The sequence below is a fragment of the Paramisgurnus dabryanus genome, chromosome 22 (genome assembly GCF_030506205.2).
Source record: "Paramisgurnus dabryanus chromosome 22, PD_genome_1.1, whole genome shotgun sequence".
Lineage (NCBI taxonomy): Eukaryota > Metazoa > Chordata > Actinopteri > Cypriniformes > Cobitidae > Paramisgurnus > Paramisgurnus dabryanus.
The window spans coordinates 13,760,670-13,783,968 of record NC_133358.1 but is presented as its reverse complement, the minus strand read 5'-3'; the positions used below and the strand labels follow the sequence as shown (position 1 = coordinate 13,783,968).

Sequence of the window (23,299 nt, the reverse complement as noted above, 5' to 3'; positions counted from 1 at the left end):
ATTGTATCTAAGTGGAATACCACTTAGTTTGCAGCAATTCGACCTTGGGCGCAGTAATATTGACGCGAGCATCTATTGGTGAGACTGTGAATTGCAACCAACGGCCCAGCAACCCCTCCTTTTTGAAACCCCACAGGACAAACACGTCATCTAAGACAACATAGTGACAAAATGCGCTCTGTAGAGCAGTTTCTCCGTTTAGTGTATGGAGATATAAACGGCTGATATAAGGTAATAAGAACAATACAGTTCATAATGAAAGGGATTTATACACCACTGATAATATAGTTATGTAGATTATTTTCATTTCTATCAAGAAATCCTTCTTAAAGTCCCATATTACACCTTTAAAGTAAGTTTTTCTGGGTTAACCTAGGTCCATGTCAGCCTGCCATCTAAAAAGATTTAACCAGTTTTGCTGTATTAAATTATACAGTATTTTCTTAGGAAGAAATAGTCGACCAGTCATTAACCTCATTCACACAGACCTTTGGTCCCAGAAAATACCCTTAAAATAGGGCTTAGGCGTCGTGATGTCATTACTTGTCGTGGCGGCCATGTTGATTGCCTCCTTTACTGCTACTCAGACTACTGCGCTCTGTTTATATACATACTTTCTCTCAGTCGTGTGTCTTAATTTGATTAATTAGTCGTTATTTTTTCAACCATGGTAAACCTTTGCTGTATTAATAATAAAGTAACACATTAAAAGTAATTTACATTAAAAACGACAGATAAGGACAACACTTCATTATGTTTTATTCAATGTAGGAAACAAAACATTAACCTCAACCCCTCAGTAATGTGTATACATGACATATAAATGACATTTATATATACGACAGTGCAGTATAACATCTGAATATTAATTTATATAGCTTACGTCAACATTAAACATTGAAAATAAGGGAAATGTCCTGGGCCAGGTTTCCCAAAAGCATCGTAAGGCTAAGTTGATCGTAAAAACGATCGTACGAATAATCTTAAAATTACGGGCCGTTTCCCAAAAGCTTCGTAACTTAAGTAGCACTTGAAAATCATCGTAGATCTACGAGTGCTCTGGAGTAATTGTTCATACAAAAGTGAATCGTAAGACAACAGAGTTACAAGGTCACCTGCAGGACAACCAGCAAATTGCACTCCTGCAATGACGATAATGTAATGTTTTAAATGTAATATATATTTATTTATTGGGTTCTTCTTTGTTTATTTGTTTAAATTACTTGAATATAATATATTTAAAATTAAAATGAGAAATCAAATTTAAATTACAATTAAATTATAATTTTGGTAATAGTTGGTACTATTAAATTGATAAATGGTTTCTACCAATTGCTTCTATAATTAATCTACAGTAAAAAAATTATTGTTTTGAAGTGAAATGGCATCTGATTTAGGAAACCAAATAAATATGTACGGTACAATGCAATAATCCCTAATAATAAATAAACATAGATAATAAAAAAACTACTACTAATAATAATCTAAACTATTACATAAAATGCAGAAGGGATTTCGCAGTTGGACGAGTCCTAACTAAATACGGAAAATAATATTTCATTATGCACAAATTATTAAAACATTAAAATAATTTTAAACAAATAATTGTTTAATGACTATTTAGTCATTAAACAATAATGAAAAATATTATAAAAAAACATTAGTGCACATCAGCTGAAGATCATTAGCCTAAACAAGCTTCTGCTACAAATTCGACTCATTCTATAGGTGACATTTCAGCACTTGACAAAGGGATAGCGACTTGTAAGTAGCACTTAATACCCAGCTGCGAGCGATCGTTTCACGTGCATCTTTGGGAAACGCACGTAAATGAACAACGAATGTTCGTTAAGTAGCATGTATTAAGTGTTCTTAAGAGCTAAATTCAATCGTTATCAGGAAACCCGGCCCTGGTTTACTTGCCCAAAATACAGGAAAATTTCAACATCTTTCTATTGCTATCCCTCTGCCGACAGCAAAAACAGCTGTACTACAAAAACTGCTGCATTAACTAAGCTAGTTGTGAAGCTAGGTCTTTTTTCATATGGATCCAAACCATTAATAGTTTAGATCTTGTCCACATATTGGTCTCTGCTTCCCTGTTTAACGTATCGCAGTAAATTCCCCATCCTTTTCCGGATTTTAACATCTTTTTTCTTTCTTTTATTTCTCCCAACTCTGCTGCTTCTCCTCGTTCGACTTGCTTTATGTTTACATTCGCGAGGCCATTAACATGGCCGCCACGTCCCAGAATGCAACGTGGCGCCCAAGCCCTATTGCCAAACACGCAAAAAGTCCCGTAAATCTTCTGGGGTTGTTGCTGGAAAGATGACCTAGGAAGATACACGGAAAACCCTCTGTGTGAACAAGAAGCCAAAACAATGTCGTGATGGGTGTGTCGTAGTGAGGACGCACGCAACATCACAACAAAAGTTATGGTTCAGTTCTTTAAAACAAATGATTAACATGCATATCAACATTCACGACGAGAAATGTCACAAACTAGATTGAAGCAGTTATCAGGAAATGATCAATGAGACGCATAAACAATGACGCGCGCGTGTCATGGCAACATGAAGTTGGTTCTACTCTTTAAAATAAGGGATTTACAACATTCACGACGATAAAGGATAATAAATAATATGCAAACTGCATAGAAAATAGTGCAGGACTTTAAACAGGTCACGTGTCTTTCCGGGACCTTGCAGATGCCGGAAAATCATTGGCAGTGTGAATGAACAAAAATCAAACTATACCGGAAAAATCCAGGATGCATTTTCAGTGTATTTACTGGAATGTCTGTGTGAAAAGGGCTATTCAGACAGTCCACCAACTAGTCTACTCGATTTGTAATTTATTTAGTCATAAAGCACATGACTGGTTTCAAGTCTCAGAAATGTATGACTGCTTCTGTGTGTTTGTAACCATACTGTTTGATCTCAGGTCAAACTTTCTGGAAGCACTGATGTGTGTGTGTTTGTATTTACAGGCCGCAGAAGGCTATATGGCACGGCTCTTCGGAAAGAGGCAAGCGGTTGGATGCTTTGAACTGTGAGTCCTGGAGAGCAGGTGACATGGCTATCACAGGCCAAGCATCCTTCCTCTACAATGGTTTACTTAACCAGCAAACCCGCAGCTGCTCCAACCAGTTCATCGTTTTGTGCATCGAAACCAGCAACGACCACAAAACCCTCGAAGAGCTGCAGAACGCACAGAGTCGCCACAGAAGATGGTATTACAGATACTGAAACCCTCTGTTACCGGCCTTCAGCTAACTGGAGGATGTAAATTTGTTTGGACAGAACTTGAGCAGCTCCAAAAGCCACGTGACCAACAAATCTCAGGATTTGGGTGCATAAACTTTTCGTACAACCAAAGCCATCGTTGCAGAATGTAAAAGTGTATTGGCCGTTTCCCATTGTTGGATACGAGGGAAATTGGACATGAGTTGTTTTAATGCACTGTACTTTTCATATTGTTATGTTTTGATGTTGAACAAATGTTTTTTTTAATCACGTCCTTTAATTGTTTGTTATTCTGTTCGTATTTAATTTAATTTCTGTATTTTATTTATACATTGACCACACATCATTGAAAAAGTCAAAGAGTTTGACTAAAAATTTTGTATTTTATGCTTCCAACTTTTGAAATGAATTATGATGAAAATTATCATGACACCAAAACACATCATCATTTTATAGAAATTGTTTAACTGCATTCTGTATAATTTCAGTCCACAACAACAAACATCAAGTCACCTTTATCTCTTACTTTTTTTTTAAACAAAACATTTGCTATTTGTGTTTTTTGTTTGTTAAATAAAACTTTTTTCCATATTTGTGTTTAATGTTTGTTTGCAGCATTTCTCCTAAGTGTTGTCAAGTCAAGTTGTCATTTCAATCATGAACAGGGCTGCGTTTCCCGATAACGTTGTCTCTTAGCGCGCTACGAAGACTCTTAAGTTAAACCTTAACTACAGGTATACCTTTTCTAGGCGTGTTTCCCGAACTGTACCTTAGCGGGTTTCTTTCTTACGTACGACGTTACGAGGTCCTGTCCATGGCGAGCGATGGTGCTGAATAGGTTGATATCGATTGCTCGACAATCAATTATTCACTTTATGTAATAGGGACTTCGCTGCGTTATGAGATAGCAGTGTTCTTTATTAAAGAAACATTTCAGAAATAGTTACATTTATTAGGAATATCTTGTAAAAATATTTCAAACTGCAAACAACTAAATATAAACCTTGTATATTTTATTTTATATCAAACGCGTGCAAAACCCGCAACTTCATGTCCAAAAGTATCATGCATAAACTGCTCCAATGCATCCATTATTCCTTTACTTTAAAGGATAATTTATATTAGGTGTTCCCAATAAATGCGTTGCACAGGACAAAGGTGGGTCATGCAAGTCACCTGGGTTGGCTGTGCATTACACTTAAAATATTTAAAAACAAACTGTTGTTCATTAGTTCACGCGTTTATTGTGCTTGGACACTGGATGCGCAAGCAGCGCGTTTACAATGCGGATAAAGCTTAAAGGTGTCATTTGTAATAATTGAGGTAAAAGATTTTAAAACATTTGCTACACGCATCAAAAGAATGAGAAGAAATAAGGGCAAAGATGTCATTAAAAAAATTACAAGGTATAGTGCTGCAGAAATATCAATCTGAATTAGCATGCTAAATTACTAGCTACAGCCCGACTGGTGTTGTAATACCAGTTTCGACCATGGGAGGCGGTATGCGGGCCACGCACATAACCGCCAGCCAAACTGCAATACACGAATAAGTCGCATGTGTGGGAGTACAGCCCTCTACTACTACCGCTGCGTCCGAAAACTAAGGCAGCTGACTTGTTGGCTTAAGATTCACGAAGGCAGCTCAGAGAAATGCAATTCGGACAGCCATGAATTCGGACATGCCTTGATGCCTTCCTGCCTTGCAATAGGGGTTTCGGACGTATTTCAGTTCAGGGAAGAGAGCGGAAGAATGGCTAAAGCGAGAGACATTTACCACTACCACAAACATTTGCTGCAGGGAACAACGCGCTCGGAATCACAAATAAAATATGATAAATAAAGTAACTGAACCAGAGTAAATACTGGCACTGCTTTTCATCGCTGGAGACAACTAATGAACATGAAAGAAATGAGGTTCGACTCCGAAATGACAACATTTTCGATTGGTAAGTAAGATGCTGTTAGTATTTCGCTAGAAGTTCACTTATAATAGGCATTGCGATAACCTATGCTCAGCTTGTACATGAACTACGGCTTTGTGCGGTGGAGGGTAGGAAACACAGCCCCGCCCCTCCCCCTGCCTGCAGAAGAGTGTCTGATACCAGGCACTGTTGTGCTTTTCAACCACATGGGGGAGCTGTAAGTCATTTTTACATGGAAACTACATAGTGTTGCTTTAATTGACAACAGTGGTGATTTACACCAAGTAGCCTAACAACAGTGTTATTGTAATAATCACTTTTTTAAATAATCAAAATCAATGAAAAACTTTGTCTAATCTTGTCTATTGGTGAATATGGGAGATTCATATATACTGAATTAGTTTTATTATCATCTGGTCAGAGGCGGACACTACTTGAGTATTTTCAGTAAATTTTCCAAGCATCTGTGCTTTATCAGAGTGTTTGTCTTGGGAAAAAATGTACTTTACTTTACTAAAAAATGTTCACTACATTCTAAAGCATAGAATCATACTGTGTATTCATTATATGTTGCATATTAAAATTGATTTTATACCTAATTACATAAAAATTGTGTACTTTTACTTTTTTGAGTACTTTTTACTTAAGTAAAAAAAATTACTAGATGTTTAATGTACTTAAATATTAAATATAAACCAAAAACTTGAAATTATGAAATCTAGTGGAGTAAAAATGATGATAATATGCTTTGGAATGTATGTTTTCCAAAGAAAAACACTAATAAAATACGAATACTTAAAAATATACTTTTATGTAGAAAGTAAAATACTTAAGCAGTGTCCGCCTAGGTGTTTGGACTGTAATAAATTAATAATAATAATAATAAACTTTATTTTCTATATCTTCTGCATCTCTAAGCGCTGCACAAGAGAAAAACTGCAATGCATATCTTTATGCTAAAATATTGATGTGTCGTTAAGTTTCGTTTCAACAAAAAGGTACTGGGTGCATTGCCAAGTTTCTGAGAAGTGCATCTGCATTAAACAAAAATAACTAACGTTCTTTACCATACAAGGTAAACGGTTACTAAAGCTTATCGGTGGAAACTCAACGGTCGAAGACCAAAACCATACAATTCCCTCAAATTAGCAAAATGTGAGAGATGCAGCAACAGGATTGCTTTGCAAGTCTAAAAAGAGGATGTTGAGGTGTGAAGTCGCGTTCAGCTGACAGAGACACTTGGTGATCACCAGGCTGAGCTAGTATTGATTTGGCTGTGTGATTCAATTATTCTATAAAATATCAAAATATAAAAGTAAATCTTAATATATATTGTGTATATATAACTATATATTCAGATTCACATGTATATATTCGGATATAATTATTCTCTGTTTGGCTCCCCATAAGGTGTGTGTATATAGCCGACCTTTAAACATATATGGATCATTGCTGACTTTGCCCACTAGGAGGCCTTCTGTTTGTTATGGGTCACTTTCTCTCCCAGAATTTCAGGTTATATAGAACCAGCTGCCTGTTCATTAGTTCAGTGCTGTATCATTAGGGAACCAGAGATTATGGAGTTATAAAGGTTACTGTTGACTTTCATGTGCGTTTCGTATGGCTAAATATAGTTAGAGCTTCATATGGTCGCCCTCCACCCCTCTGAGGGTGAGTGACTGCATGTGTAAACCACATAGAAGAATTAGTGTAGTTTCCTGATGGTCCCTTGGCCCTTTCAAGCTAAATCTTGCATACTGCCACAACAAAGCCGAACGTTTCCACTGTGAGTTGTAATTAAAGCACAACAGAAGAAACCCATGATGTAGAAGGGGCCACGTGGCGATTCCTGCACAGTGGTTATAAAGTAACTCATTAAATAAGACTTATTTACGTACAGAAAGTAATTTGAGTCTGCAATTTTCTATCACTTTTAGTTTGGTGTGGGACACCTACTGTAATTACCTCAAGATATATCAGGCTTTAAATAAAGTGTCATTACCTTGCTAAACACTTATTTAGATGAAGTGGGCCACATAAAGGTACAAAATAATCAGCAGGAATTCAGCTCACATAACACATGTTGTTCCCTAAGCACTGTGTGCCTTGGAAACGCAATGCATCTCAGTTATGGCTGAACCATGGTAGAGGTAAACGCCTGCAATGTATTAAGTGTTATGTGAACATATTATGATGTAGCCTTGATAGCCCAAAGATATCATCTCCTATTTCCAGCATATCTTTGCATATTTATCTTTCTCTCAGCTTGTGACAAACCAGTGGTGATTGTGATAAGGTCAGAGATCATATTTTTACCCTCCAGTCTTCATCAAATGTGCATTTGGAAAACCACAGTGGACATCTGTGTTGTGATATAATTGCTCACATCATGGCCTAAGGAGCAGGATATCACAGGTCAAAGGGTTTGAAGTGTCATGAGAATCACATACAGATGTCACAAGCCCTCATTTGAACAATATCTTTATTTCTAGTCGATTTCAGGACGGGTTGGTTGAATTGCTCATTTTGATTCAGTTGTTATTTAGTTGGTTTGTGTTATTTTTTTGGCTTTGTCGAACAGTTGGGCATTGACTAAATGCTTGGCATTCAGCTGAATATAATAGACTGGCTCATCCGCTTAATGGACAAGAATAGCCATGGTGGGTTCATGCGGTAGCCCTAGGCCCTATATTCAGTACTGCCTGAACATTACACCCTTTGTATTTGTGTACTGCTGGCTTTTATTTAGGAATGACTAAATTCAAAGTTTTTCTTTGGAATGAGAGAAAATTGGACCTCATTTCGTTACTGTTGTTTTTTTTTAATTTCTTATCTATTGGTATAGTCTTCAGCCATGGAAATGCATATATCACATCAATTTAAATGCTGGGCTATTTTCAAACAACCCAATTGGTTGTAGTTTAACTTATGCTGGGTTGTTTCAATCCAAAATGCTACAGTAGGTTGTTTTAACTCAATGTTGGGTCAATAATAAACTTTTTTTTGGGTTAGTTTAACCCAATGTTTGGGCAGCCCAACACGAGAAACATCCACTGAATTACACTGTCACCAAATGTGTATCTATCTGTTTATCTACAGTTTCTCTAAATGTATATTTGGCAGATGCCTTTATCCAATGTGACTTACAAGGAGCACCAAATGGGTTTTTGCCATGGTGTAAGATAAATACTTGTCTTGTTTTTCTTTTTAAATTAGATTATTTTCCTTACCCTATTGGTCAACACCTTTCTATTGTTTACAAGATAATGTAATAAATAAATAAATAAAAACATATTGAGAAAAGACATAAAATCTTGTATATGAGGAAAGGGGACATTACATTCACATAAGAGTGTGTATGTGAAGTTCTAGCTCAAAATATCATATAGATAATTTATTATAGTATGTTGAAATTGACACTTTGTAGGTGGGAGCTAAAATGTGCCGTTTTTGGGTGTGTCCTTTAAAATGCAAATGAGCTGATCTCTGCACTTAAATGTCAGTGCTGTGGTTGGATAGTGCAGATTATCCCCTTCTGACATCACAAGGAGAGCCAGACTTTAATGACCTATTTTTTTAAAAAGCTTGCAGAGAATGGTTTACCAAAAATAAGTTACTGGGTTGATCTTTTTCACATATCCTAGGATGAAAGAAGCACTGGGGAACCAATTATAGCACTTAAACATGGAAAAGGTCAGATTTTCATGATATGTCCTCTTTAAGGTTATTAAGGTTATCAAAATTTTTCGTCATGTGGCCCACCCTTGTGTATATGGTGCACCCGTTAGTGCCCCCCCAAAAAAATTATGACATTAAAAAAACTTGTAAAACTTAAAATTCGAATTAAACAAAACATATTAAATTACACAATGCAGTGTGGTTGGTTAAGTAGCCTTATTTTCCTTATTTCTCGCCTTATTAATTACACAGAATTAAATATAGGCTCTATATTTAGGGGATCATCTTTTACCATTAAAACCACAAAAAAGTTATTTTTGTAGTTGTTTTGGGACGTTTTCTATAGATTTCATGGCCCAACCAATAGAACCCAACACATACCAGTAGAGACCAATGTGTGAAGTTAAAGTGAGAAGACCTCATCTTTACTGTAGGATCCGCTGTTTCTTCATATCTTCTCTAATGAAGTCTGCACGTCACCGTCCGTTATAGCGCAAAATAATAAACGCATCATATTTTAAAGTTTTCCAAGCCGTTTTTCCTCACGAGTCCGCCCCTGACCCCACCCCTCGAGCAAATAACGGTATAAGTGAGGTGATTTCTCATGGCTCCGTTAAGCCAGCCCTCCTCTATCCAGACATCCATCTATCCAGCCGCACATGCTCAGAGCTCCAGCTCCGCGCTCCGCGTCTCCTCCGTGCGGCCTGTGCGCGCGGACCCCGCCGCAGAAACGCTCGCGCGCACTCATGTGTCTCATGGAGCTCGTGTCTCGTTTGCGTTTGACTTCACCATGCACTTTAGGATTTCAATAAGATGTACGTGTGTTTCGTGATAACCATTTTGCTGCTTTCTTGCAACTTCTGCTTCTTCGTTTATACTCAGGGTAAGTCCTCTTTTACTTATCTCATTTTGCGCTTCGAGTTGTTTTTGTTGTTAGTAATCGGGCAGTTTTATCCGGTGAAAAAGAAAATGTGTTTTAACCGCGGTAAAATATAAAAGTGATGTAATAGCAGCAAGTTTGTACTTGTTGATTCTCAACCGTTATTCTCAAATTAGCGCTTTTAACCATTGCCTAGCAACAGTTATTGAATCGCAGCGTGTTATTATTGCTAATAAACAATATACATTAATGATAAAACTCAGTAGTAGTTATATTTTAAAGACATAAATGAGTCGGTTTGTCTATAAAAAAATACGCTCGTCCTTTTTTGCTGTGTATGCGGACCGTACCGTTATATTCCAATAACTTTCCACACTTGCTTATTCATCAATCATAACGTTATATATGTTATTTATAAACGATAACATATCAACGGTCATATTCTGTGTAATAAATACTTTCAGTATCAACTGATAAAATCAATGGGACTTATCATGTCAGCGAGTACACATAGTGACATCCTGTCAGGAATCTTGTTACAACACTTTATGATAACTTGAATTAACACATCATCATTAGGTAAACATTATATGAAGCTTAGGATATACATTGGTTTTGTACAATCCAATATGAATACAATTTACAAATCATTATATAACATTTTCTGACAGATATTTAAAAGTACTTTCATTATTGTTATCTTAAACAGACAATAATGTTTGCTAATGTTGCAAAGAAAAATTAAATACTGTAATTAATGTATGTTATGCTGTATACAGCCATTTCCGTAACTTCTCAAGAGATGCTTATAAATTCATCAGTCCTGATGATACGTGATATCAAATATGACATCATATGCCATATTTAATGCAGTAGATACTATAGCCTACTTTCTGTCACTTTATAACACTTCATAAATTGAATTAACAAAAACATAATCATACAATGGTAGGTTAGTTGATGAATAGTAGTTGTACTGTATGAATAAAATATACAAATCAATTTGCTGACAAGGGTTTGAAGGTACTTTTATCATTGCTTTATTTATATAACAGACTGCTTAATTTGTACAAGGATGCTATTTTAAAGTGTTACCATGTAGAAAGTGTTACATTTGCTTGCTGTTTTTGTTTACTTTTGCCATTTGGTTTGTGGTGTCAAAACCAGCAAGTCTCTCTTTCTATAAGAATTTGCATTGGCAAAGTGTTTGCCTCTTTTTGTATGCATTTTCCACTGGCAAAAAGTTAAGGATAGATATAATATTACGTGAAAAAAGTAAAAGTTACTGGAACCAAAATATAATTTAAATCTAATCAGTCAAGATTATTTCATGTTTCAATGGTGTTAAAGTCAAGCTGACATCTGGATGCCAAAGTCTTTTTGAAGTTTGTGTGTGAAGTGTATGTCTATGGATCTATGTGCTCATAGGATTTCTCAGTAAATAACTAATGTGAGACATCTGACACAGATTGAAGGCATTAAGCTACTTTTGCGTTTAGATAGATAAAGTGACCATGCAAAAATTGAGTGTCAACCTTCTGAACCTTCTTAACACATCTAGTGTCTGACTTTCTATGAGAAGCAGCATTGCTTAGTATTTCCCTCTCTCAGCCCAGTTTTAAGAATTGTGTTGCCTCCAAAAGTTGCCTCGAGGTAATCATGGCTCTCAGATCTAGCAGCATCTCACGTTGTACCTATTTGAAGCTCTTTTTTTCTTACGCAAACATCTGCAACCAATTTAGTCCATTTAAGTATGGCTCCGGACAAGAGCAGGAAAAATAGAGGTGGCAGCCCTCGCCCTAAAATCCCAGCCATGTCCTCTTCACAGCAACAGTTTTTAAAAGAAACTCACAGCTAAAATCATCTTCGAGTCAAGAGAGCTGATGTTTTCATGGCTTTGTGCATTAAAATAGTTTATTTATAAGACTTCTGTTCATTCTGGCTTTTACGTTAAAATGTACATATTTGTAACGTAAAGTTCTTTATAATGTTTTTTTTTTGTACATTATAAAACTTCTACTAAATCATGAAGAGGAGTCTTCTTGTTAGCTTTTACAGATTTAAGTACCTCTGTATGCTTTGCTAAGCATAACAAATGCTTTTAAGCATGTTTATATTTGTTTTATGGCATTGTAGTGTAATTCACTGTTGTTTTCTTTGATCTTTCCTTTGGTTGGACTGAAACAATACTCTTTACCTGAACATATGCAAACAATTACAGCTCATTTGCTCATGTTGTCCCTTTTCAAGACATAAGAACTGTATGGACTGGAGTCACTCAATTTTGTGTTTGATGTCTTGTTTTTGGATTTGAGGAGCCAATGGGGTTTTGCTCGTTCAGAGTCAGATGTTATTGGTTGGGTTTCTAACATCTGTTGAGAAAGATCCAGATCTCACATGCCTTCGTTTTGATTGCGATGCGGACATATATATCTGCTGTACATATGTACAGTCAGTCCCACAACTGCTCACATGCTATGTCTGTCAGTGATTTCAACTCTTTTATGTCGTAATGTATTTACCAAATTTATTTTGGCTTCATTTTGATATTCAGGTTATAGAGTTATGCTGGAAAACAATTTAAGTAACCCATAATAGATACAATGCAATATAATAGCAAATAATTTAGTGTGTGACTGTGGCTTTGTTTATCCCTCCTGTTAAGATGCATTTTGGTCGATCAGATCTCAAGTGGATGAGGACGAGAGAGACACATTACCTGTTTTTTATTCTTCTCTTCACTGTTTGTTTGTGCTAGAAATCGGGACCGATTTAAAAACATTATGCTCCATACATTACACATTAAATCAATAGGTGGAGAGTAGGCAGAATATTTGTGTCTTTTTGCAATCCCGTCGAAATGCGTTTTCGACTTCCCTCTGAATGTGGCCGAAAGTGGATGGGCTCAAAACGTTTTACACCCCATTTACACCTGTATTGAGCATCATTCACTTGTGATCCGAAAGCATTTTAAAGGGGACGTAGCATATAAATCTGACTTTTTATGTTTAATACTCTAATTGTGTCCCCAGTGCTTCTATCAACCTAAAAAATGTAAAAAAAGATCAACCCAGTAACTTAGTTTTGGTAAACCATTCTCTGAAAGTATGTGTAAATAAATAGGTCATTGAAATTTGGCTCCCCCTTTGATGTCAGTAGGGGATAATACCGCCGCTTAATCTGCACTATCCAATCGTGGCACTAACATTTAGTGCATAGATCAGCTAATTTGCATTTAAAAGGACACATCCAAATTCAGCATGTTTTTGCTCACACCTACAAAGTGGCAATTTTTTTATAATAAATGATCTGTGTGGTATTTTAAGCTAAAATTTAACATACGTACTTTCTTAAAAAAAGTCTTACTAAAGTCTGATGTTTTGTGAAATATGTAAGGAATAATTGATGACGGGCCATTGAATTATTCAAAAATAAAGCACACCCAAGGTGGCTATGCGGCATGACGCGAAGCGAGGTGTGCATTATTTTCAAAAAATTCACAGGAGCATTGACAGGAGGCTTTTTATTATTATTATTATTCTCCTTATACCATGGCTACCACATCCCTCAGGCATCGCTAACATTGTTATTTAAGACATCTGACAGGTCAGGTGTGCGTTTATCAAAAAATAATGCATACCAGTGGAACATTTCTCAACCAATTAGAATAAAGCATTCAACAGCCCCGTGGTATAAATTAAAATATTTGATTCTTTGATTCTAATTGTGTCACTCCCTCGGTTTCAGTAACTGACAGATTGTTTATCTAGGTTGTTTATGTTGCCACTACAACACTGACAGTTTTTTTCTGTTTATTTCGGTTGCCGCCTCCAATTTGTGGAGGCCGTTGCACACTACAGCATTCACTGAACATTACTCACCAGAGTTTATGACCAAAACAAATTGGAAATTTGGACACGGTTCAATCACTGTCATATATCCTACTGACTTGCATGGCGCGCCCTACAGGGTATCGGGGTTAATATCCTAAAATGTTGAACAAGTCATCCCGTTGTCCATTATAAAAGAAAGCCACACACCAAATTGACACATACTCTGCCACAAAGCTATTACTCTTTGGCAAGTGCATATCCTAAGGTCTTTACATATGAAAGTGTTGAAAGTGTTTACATTTAGACCTTATTTTTTTTTCTTCTCGGTCCATTTAAAAAGATCACATAATGGGCTTAATCTCAGAGGAACCCATGTTCATCTCAGTCTGAGATAGAGAGCAACTGGGAAATGTCAAACTCCTTAATTATTAATGCACAGGAAATGACCTTCGAACCCCTGGCATTATATTACTATCTCCCTATGAAGGTCTGGGCCTGCCACAGAGGAATGCAGGAGCCATAGAAAAACCCCCATACAAGAATCATCCACCATTGAACATTGTATGTGTCTGCAATCACTTACATACTAAAAACAAGGCCAAGGGTGATGTCTTCTTTAGGAGGGACAAGGAAGCAAAAGTGCAAGTGAAACATATCTTATAACACCCTGCCTTCACTGCAAAGACAAGACGATTGCCTTCAGCTTCTCTCTGTGAAAGAAAACAAGCCCTTAGAGCTGAAAAACAGGAGAAATTGTAACAGGAAGTGAACTGTCAGGAAATACAAGTGGCTTTTTTGGGTCACCTCGAAATTCCACAGTTGTTTGCGCCGACTTTTCATTTAAGGTTTCATCAGTGAGTAAATACCCATTTTGTTTCTCTTTTACTAAAAGCCGAACTCTATGTTTTAAATGATGGAAAATGGAAAACATACTTTGACATTTGGCAGATAAACTGTGACCATACTTTTCTGGCTCCAACCGAAAGGTGGCCATCAAGTGGAAAGACACCCTGCCATTACAATTAGGTGGTTGTTCAGCCGGACCTCCTCTGTGATGACACTTTGGCAGAAGAAAGTGCTCTAGATGCAGTCAGATTTGGCATATTTGCTCATTTTCATTGCTTTACTAATAAATTAAAGTAGCCAATCCTATTATAACCTTGTAGTGAGTGCAAATTCTGTGACAGATGTTATACAGACCTTGCATGAGATCGCAACATTTGGTGAGTCAAGATAGCAATGAAAGTATCCAAACATTATTGTTACATAATTTAATATAAGATCATAATATTTGTGCATTGGGAATGAAATTATGTTACTTGAAAATGCCCCAATGACACAGCCAGACATTTCTCACATTTATGTCATGAGACCAGATTGAAAAGGAGTCTATTACCAAACTATTTGGCAATGGAAGTGAATTATTTGCATGCAACAGCATATGTTTCATATTTTAAAAATCCATCATTTCAGCTTCATGCCAGTCATGCCTTTAAAGATGTGTAATATGAAAATGTAGTTTTTTTAGCACACTAGCAGGAATTATAGTATTTAATATTACTGTAAGTTCAAGATTATAGGACCCTAGATGAACCCTGAAGAAAATTTTGTATATATTTCAATGATAAAGAATCTGTTAAAGATTTGATTCCAGTAAGCTTGAAGACGACAAATGCCTATCGCCTTGCTATTTACAATCTGATTGGAGCTTGCAATTTTCACATGTGCTTACCATTGCAACATGCATCAGACGGTGAGTGAAAGGACTGTGGGTGTTTTATGTTGCCAGGCTGTCTGGAGGACAAACTCTCCAGATCTTGGACCCCACAGTTTGGATTTGAACTTGAAATCTTTCTGTATGGGCAGATTAACAATTAATAGATTTACATGAAATCAGCAGTGCCACATTTGAAGATTTGCAATGCAAAATGTATAAGATTGAAATGTAGTACTTCAAAATCCAACATGTTTTGTACTATGCTGGTTTCCAGGCCTCATATTATTCATTTGAGATCTGAAACATCAATTCATTATGGACATTTCTGTATTTTTTTGCCATCCCATCCAGCAAGATGTAATTTCCTTTCCTGTAATCATAATTATTCTTCATCTGCAATCAGTATTTTCTCGGAGCGCTGCGGACTGCATCTGCTGAGTTCTTAGATCTTCCATGGTGAGTCAAACCATGGAAGTGTCTCTTTGTAGCCGCATGCCAACCCCTGACTCCGGGAGGAAACGGAAAGGCTTTACAGTGGCAGATGTCCCATTCATGTTGCAGAAGGCACGCGTCAGGACGCCCTGATTGATAACCGCCCACCATGTGGACGTTACAGGCTGCTTTTGAGCTGGCATGTGTCGCGTTCGTTGGACGAATTGCGGCACGAAAGTCAAAAGAAGGCTGAGCTTAGAACCAAATGTCTACTTAAAAAATATGTGCATTGCACATGGTGTGTGGCATCTCCATTTAGCTTGTCTACCATATTCAGGTTGAGAGCAGTTGCTACCCATGCAGTTTTTGGGAAGATGAAGATTCTTTGTGGAACAGATTCACATAGATTCTTTCCCAATGATGGTACAGGATATTCATTTACATACTTGTTCACCCTTTCAAAGCGGTTGGTCGATACATAATCCTTTCCTTACACACAAAAGGGGAAGCATTGGCCGGGAAGGCTGTTATTAACATCTTACTTTAGTCGAATAGCGCAGACATGCACTGATTCTTGGCTCTTCCTATCAAAACCCTCTGCTGGAAGACGTCAGTCTACAATTCGGTTAACTCTATCTTACCACATGGCTCACACTGGGTATGTTGTACCCAAAGTCAGCCTGATCTTTTCAACTGTCCACTGCTCTATTGTGTCTCTCAGACCACCCTCTGGGCGACAGGGCATGCTTCTTTACAGCTTGAAAGGATTACCCTAGGCCCCACGCTGGCCTCTATCACTCACAGCTTTTGTTGATATAGGTCATTGTTTATCTTTTAGGTTGTCCAGGACTCCAGTCCGACTGTGAAGTCCGTAACCTCTTTCCATTCATGTCAATAGGGGCCATGTAATGGCTCATGTTTGCATTCAGTACATTATCGATTAAGTCCTACGGCATATTTTTCATAATTGTTGGAGGGGCCTGATGCTAAATGACATCACCATGGTGGGTGCAGCAGTGATTCATAAATTGTTTCGCATGACTAAATGGGACTGAACTGCATAATAGACCTCCACTGGTACTTTGTATAATGAAGAAAGGCTTGGCTGCACAGTTCTTGAGTTTTAAAGACTTGAAGAGATACTTGAAGATTTTGGACTGAGGATTTGTGACCTAGTGCAGGTTTTCTGATGTTAGCTGTGGTACTCGTGGGCAGCACAGGGTTGAGTCTGGTTGATGACTCCCTATTCTTCCCATTGTTTTCTTTACTGTATCTTTACAGTAAATAACTGTTGCAAAAATCTTTTTTTGACAATACTAGATACACAATGGATGTCATGTTACTCTAAAATGTTTTTTGTTTATCTTTAGTTACCCTAGGCTTTTTTCACTTTCCTGACAAACCTCTGAGGTGGCCCTCTTAAGCTGCGTGCACACCGCCATTGACTAGCAACGGCAGTTCGATGTAAAGTTCACCAGCGACTGTTGGCGATGGGAAGTGAGCGTGTGAAGCGACACGCCATAGTTGAGAACAGTTAGACTTTAGGCAAATGACGACAGATTTTAGGGAGAGACAACTAATGAGACTGATCAGTGAAGTTTACATCATCTGTCTTTCATCATTTACTGAGAGGACGGTTACTCATTTGTTTATAGTTGTTATTAGGACAACCACGAATGCCTCCTAACGTCCTCATTGAAAGATACTATCAACACACAGCAACAAAGTCAGGAAACCTTTTTTGCGTTTTGGCTTTTCTTTTACATGGCAACAGCATTTTGGGGTCCTGAAAATCCAAACTTTTGAAAAGAGGACGAGATTTTGAAAATGACACCATTATCAATTCTGTGTAAACAACAGAAATGCAAATATGTAAAAACAGTGACATCATGCTGCATGCGTATTACATGTGTAGTCTTCAGGCATGTGCTAGTACTTAAAGGGAGGGGTTACCGGTATTTCATGCATTCTGACTTATTAACATAGTTTAAGAGTTGTTTCCTCATGCTAAACAAATGGAAAGCATCAAAAAAGCAGTTGGGCATTACAGAGTATTTCTGTGCCGAATGCACTTCGCCAGGGTTCGTACAAGTTTCGGAAAGTTTTTCGAATACAGGTCCAGCTGACGTTTTAGGGGTAAGCTATACTTCCCCCGGAAAACCACAGCCAAGCGCCAAGAGAACCGAGGACGCTAAGTTACAGGCATCACTTCACGCGACAGCTTTGTTTTATATCAAGACTCAACAATGGCATGAAAGAAGTGTGTTTTTGGATGTAAGGAAAAGAAATCCAGCATTATGGAAACAATGGATATAGTTTGTTTATCCGGGTTAGCAGCGGAGTACCATCCGGGTCATGAGTTGCATGCAGTAAGAATTAGATCCACAGCATGTGTTGTAGACGCTTTAACAACCATAACAACAATGACGACCTTCGGTTTCAAAAATAACTTTGTGCACACATGTCTGTTTTCAGAAAAGTGTTCATTGACACGTACCCGTGTATATATGCCGTCAAGAGCATGCCAAAAATTTAGGTGGCGGTGTAATGAGAAGTTTTGGCTTTTCCTATTAAAACCCTCTGCTGGAAGAAGTCTACAATTCTGTTAACTCTTTCTCACCACATGGCTCACACTGGGTATGTTGTACCCGAAGTCAGCCTGGTCTTTTCAACTGTCCACTGCTCTATTGTGTCTCTTAGACCACCCTCTGGGCAACAGGGCATGCTTCTTTACAGCTTGAAAGGATTACCCTAGGCCCCATGCTAGATACATAATGGATGTCATGTTACTCTAAAATGTTTTTTTGTCTTTAGTTATCCCAGGCCTTTTTCATTTTCCTGAGATGCCTCTGAGGTGGCCCTCTAAAGATGCATACACACCGGCAGCGACTAGCAATTGTGGTTCAATGCAAAATTTACAAGCGACTGTTGGCGACGGGAAGTGAGCGTGTGAAGCTACACGCAAAGTTGAGAACTTTATGCAACTGACGAGTGATTTTAGGGAGTGACAACTAATGAGAGTGATCAGTAAAGTTTACATCATCTGTCTTTCATCATTTACATTAACACATATGCCGTCAAGAGCATACCAAACCTCTACTGTAGGTGGTGGTGTAATGAGAAGCTCAAGCTCACATAAGCCAATCAGAATCCTGAAAACAGCAATGAATCACTTCCTGTTCCTCTTTCGAACAAGGTCGCACTTTTGGTGCATTTGCGAGCTCTGACGCATACTGTGATGTTGGCTGCCTAAATACCCATTGATCTCAGTTTACATGCAATCGTGCAAAAGGACATTTTCAAAATCTCCACTCTGGCCAGAGTTTTTAGAAAGAATCGGTTTCGGAGGCGATTTCTCAGTTTGCATGTAAACGAAGGCTGCAAACGAAAGGAAATGTCTCAGTTTTTCAGAATAACCATGTACGTGTAAACAGGGCCTTATCGCAAAGCAGCTAAAATGAGGTTTTGGATAGCTTTAAGGTATAGCGGAAGATTTCCGTTTTCCAGTTGTCAATCATTTGTCCCTAGGTTTGCTTTCTGCACATGTGCACTTTCAGGTGTATATGTGTGGTGGTCTACGGTTTCAGCCATTCATTGAAGCTCGCGTTCTCACTGTGTTTTTTTTTTCAAAATGTCTGAGTGTGGCAAGAGAAAAAGTGTCTAGGAATTGTATGACAAGAAGAGAAATTACCCCCCTCCGATTCCCAGTAGGGGGGTAATTCGTCTGCCTCGGTTCTCGGAGCGATCGCTCCGGTTCTCCTGGCGCAGTCCGGCCAACCGTTCCTGTTGGTCTCATCCCGGCGGCTGCCGGCTTCGCCAGGGTCCCCAAGCCCTCCACCCCTCCCTTGGACTCTCGCTACCAGACTTTGTTTTTGTTTTGTGTTTATGTGAGTGTCTGGTAGCCACTCGTAGAGGGAGGGGTTATGTCACGGTGATCCGTGTCATGTTTTGTGTCTGTTCTACATTGTCATCACCTGGACACTTGTTAATTATCACATCATTCATTCCACCTGTGTGTCATTAGTCTTTGTGTATTTATACCAGTGTTTGTGTCACACTCACACTCATTGCCGGATCATTGTCATTGCTACCCTGTCTGTTTCCCATGTCATATTTTGGATGTTCCTGTGTTTCTTACCTGTTTATACTCCTCGTGTTTTGGTTCCCATTTTATTATTAAATGTTATTTATTTTGAACTCTGCGTTTGCGTCCTGTCTCTCCAACCCAGTTGTGACAGAGTGTTGCGCACAGGGGTTAAATTGGGATTTGTTATGTGGGGGGGCTCTGCGGGGAGGGGTACTTCGAGGGGTAAAATGTTTAATACTGATGACAGCAAAGCCACTGGTGTGTTTTAATGACATTCTGGACCTCTGATAGGATTTGATAAGTTTCAACTTCAAATCTATGCCAGAGGTTGACCCCAAATATTTTAAAAAGAGCGTCTGAATTTTATTTATGATGCAAATCTATGAGTTTGACACCCTATTTCCATTTGTTGCACATGTCATTATGCACAATTGATCAAACTTTAAAGGAAGTAATCAACCTCCTTGAATAATTCTAGGCATAAGATAGGCTAAAAAGACTCAATTAAAAAGAAAAGGTACAACACACAGTACTGTATCATCTTATAAATTAGCCATAGAGATTCCCTATGCTGGTCAGCAGCTAAAACAATCATAGAGTTAGGTTTGATTTGTGAAATCAAAATACATTATTTTATTAAACTATACAATGAGTTATATCCAGTATTATCCAGTTAATATACTGTAATTAGATGAGTGACATACATACTTTAGTCCTTAACACGTTTTTAGTCTTCTATTAAGTTTTCTCGACGTGGGCACCATTCTTACCTCTCTCTCTCTCTCTCTCTCTCGCTCGCTCTCTCTCTTTCTCCTCTACAATGTCAAATGATCCTGTGTGAGAGCGCGTTTTTGCAGTTTTGAGTTTTTTCGCTTGAGTTCCATAGCTTGCGCGAAGACGCGTTTAAAGGGAAAAGCGCGTGTTTTCGTGGCAATTGCGCCGCCCAATTCGCGTCATTCGCATCGGCCCGTGCGAGGACGCGTCTGATTGCGTCTTTGCGTTGACTTTGTATGTAATCTGCTCTTGCAAATTGTGAGTATGCCCCATAATGAATGGAAACGCATTATTCCCTTCGCCTCAGTGCACACGCACCAACGCAGCGAGTCCACACGCACATGCGCAGCAGGTACACTGGCAAGAGCAGAGCGAGACCTTCAGCCTATGTGCCGGGGCTTAGCCCCGGACGGCCCCGGCCCAATTTAAACCCTGGTTGCGCATGTGCATTTTTTTTTTAAAGTGGAGGGGCGGTTCTTTTAAAAAATCTGGGAAAATCTTCCGCTATACCTTTGAGTCTCTCATTTCAATGGTTCGGTAATATTACCTTACAGGACCACCTTACTTGACTATCAGCTAAAACAGCAGAAATCCACATCCAAAAGCAGATAACAGGTATATAGTTTTTCGTCTGTGCGCTCTGAGGTGATTATACATGAAGATTATTAAGTACAGTGGCTTTATGCTTTTCTTATGTTTCTTATTTAGCGCTTGTTTATCAGGAAGTGACGATTTTGCTCTCTTCAGCTCACTGGATGGAAACACTGCTTTATTCGCAAATGTTTATTGTGATATTCTAGATATGCGCATAAGTTTAATACACAACTTTGAATGGAAACATAGCTATTGACAACTACTGGGCTGGCACACATAACACAGCGTAAACTGATTGTTTTGACAGTGTTAAATACGCAAAATGCGAAGAAAAAACATTCTTTTTAGTACAGTCGCTGTCGTGTAAATGTGTCCTTATGCTCTTACCTGCCGACATAGCTTGCCCCTGTAGGGGCCTCACATCTGCCTGCAAGATGGACCCCTACTCCCTCCTCTGAAAGTGTACCCTGTCAAACATGTCTTTTGATCTTATTAGAACAATGACTTGCTGCTATTTTTAGCTTTGTTTTGAACTTGATAAAAATGTAAAGGAAAATTCAAAAGCCAACAAGCATTTTCTGTATGATAAAACTTGTAATATAGGCTACAGCCTTGTAGTGTTTTAGCTATTTGTTTGGTTTTGTTTTGTTTCTAAAAATGGAACTGATTAGAAAAAGAACCAATTCATTTCTCAACCCCACAACACTATTAGTTAATCAGACAGATTCTATTTTGGCATTTTGCTGACGCTTTTATCCAAAGCGACTTAAAACATTGAGGAAAACAAAGTGATTCATCGTAGGGAAGTAATATGATGGCGTGCAATACACAGCTACCAAGTTTGAAATTATAGTGCCTATACCTATTGAAACTGAGAAATGCTGTATTTTCTATCTGACTGATCTGAGATCAGCTTAATCTCCAGTGTTTTTTAGAGTGCCTCTAATGTAACCATTTCTGGAAACAGCTGCTTTCTCTTTATACACTAGGGGGCTATACAGACAGATTGTAACCGCGTCCTACTCAACGCCCGCATGTCCATTCTCCTGCTCATTAACAGCCCATAGGCCTCTCAACTCCATGCATCCCGAACAGCCCGTGTGCAGCTGTCATTGTTCATTAAAAGGCTCACAGTGAAAAATAGCTCGGTTCACTGCGCTCTTGATCCCCCCGTATAATGTAAACCCATGAAATCCACTCTCTACTCAATAAGCAACAAACACCATGTTGTTGTTTTTTGCCTTTGTTTGTTTCAATAGGACCATGCTTCCAATACAACGTCTCTACTAGTTGCCATGGCTTTTATGAATTTCCACAGCATCTGTAATTTGCTCTGTCTGGAGTGAATGTCCTATGTTCCTCTATTAGAGACAAAAAGCACAATTGGGTGTAAAGGATTGTCCGACGAGAGCCGAAGAGCAGTAACCAGGAATGAATGGTCCGCTGCACCTTAAGTTGTGTCATTAAAATCTCAGCTTGTTAAGGGACCCGGGTGACAGCCACAAAGAGACCACAAATTGTAGTGCTTTTCTTCCCCTCAACAAGGATATGGATTGGTTGTTGCCTTTTTATGCTAATTCGAGAGACGTCCAAATCAAATTTATATGAAACCTTAAATGAAATTTTGCAGTCTGGCACCGTGCTTTAGTTGTCAAATAAAAACACAGAACTTGAAGAATGTAAAAAAAAATACTTATGGTTTCATAACATTTTCGCACCATTGGGCTACCCAGTCTCATGTAGATGCGTATAAATAGCACGAAGTGTGAAAATCGTGCAATACATACGCCAAATTCCAGTTTGGCGTGCATATGATACGCCAGTCCTTCCCATTCACTTAAACTGCGCATCTTTTTTGTCGTTTTTTTATTGGTTTCTCAATTTGGTTTTTAAAACCATTTTCATTTCATTTGCTCAAGGAGGTTATTGAATATACAGGTTTTTGTCTATATTTAGCCATGGTCGCTTGGAGTTTATATAACAAAAATTAGTTCTAACCCTAAACCCAAGCGAAAATGGTAAACAAATAGCAAAAAATTGAGAAATCAATAAATAAAACGACAAAAAAAGATGCACCGTTTAAGTGAATGGGAAGGACTGGCGTATCCTATGCACGCCAAATTGGAATTTGGCGT

The 23,299-nt window shown here is 38.2% G+C and overlaps 2 protein-coding genes across 4 annotated transcripts in view; both read left to right on the top strand.

Moving 5' to 3' along the window:
- col15a1a (collagen, type XV, alpha 1a) overlaps positions 1-3,834 on the top strand; it is a 93,973-nt gene extending 90,139 nt beyond the window's left edge. For all 3 annotated transcript variants that reach the window (XM_065294827.2, XM_065294826.2, XM_065294825.2), the window contains exon 42: positions 2,990-3,834. In XM_065294827.2, the coding sequence (XP_065150899.1) occupies positions 2,990-3,248 (259 nt within the window). In that variant the 3' untranslated portion in view covers positions 3,249-3,834. The remainder of the gene's footprint in view (positions 1-2,989) is intronic.
- A 5,615-nt stretch (positions 3,835-9,449) lies between these two features.
- Positions 9,450-23,299, top strand: part of reck (reversion-inducing-cysteine-rich protein with kazal motifs) — a 73,206-nt gene continuing 59,356 nt past the window's right edge. Inside the window, exon 1 of the mRNA XM_065294828.1 lies at positions 9,450-9,730. Coding sequence (XP_065150900.1) covers positions 9,661-9,730 — 70 coding nt within the window. The 5' untranslated portion in view covers positions 9,450-9,660. The remainder of the gene's footprint in view (positions 9,731-23,299) is intronic.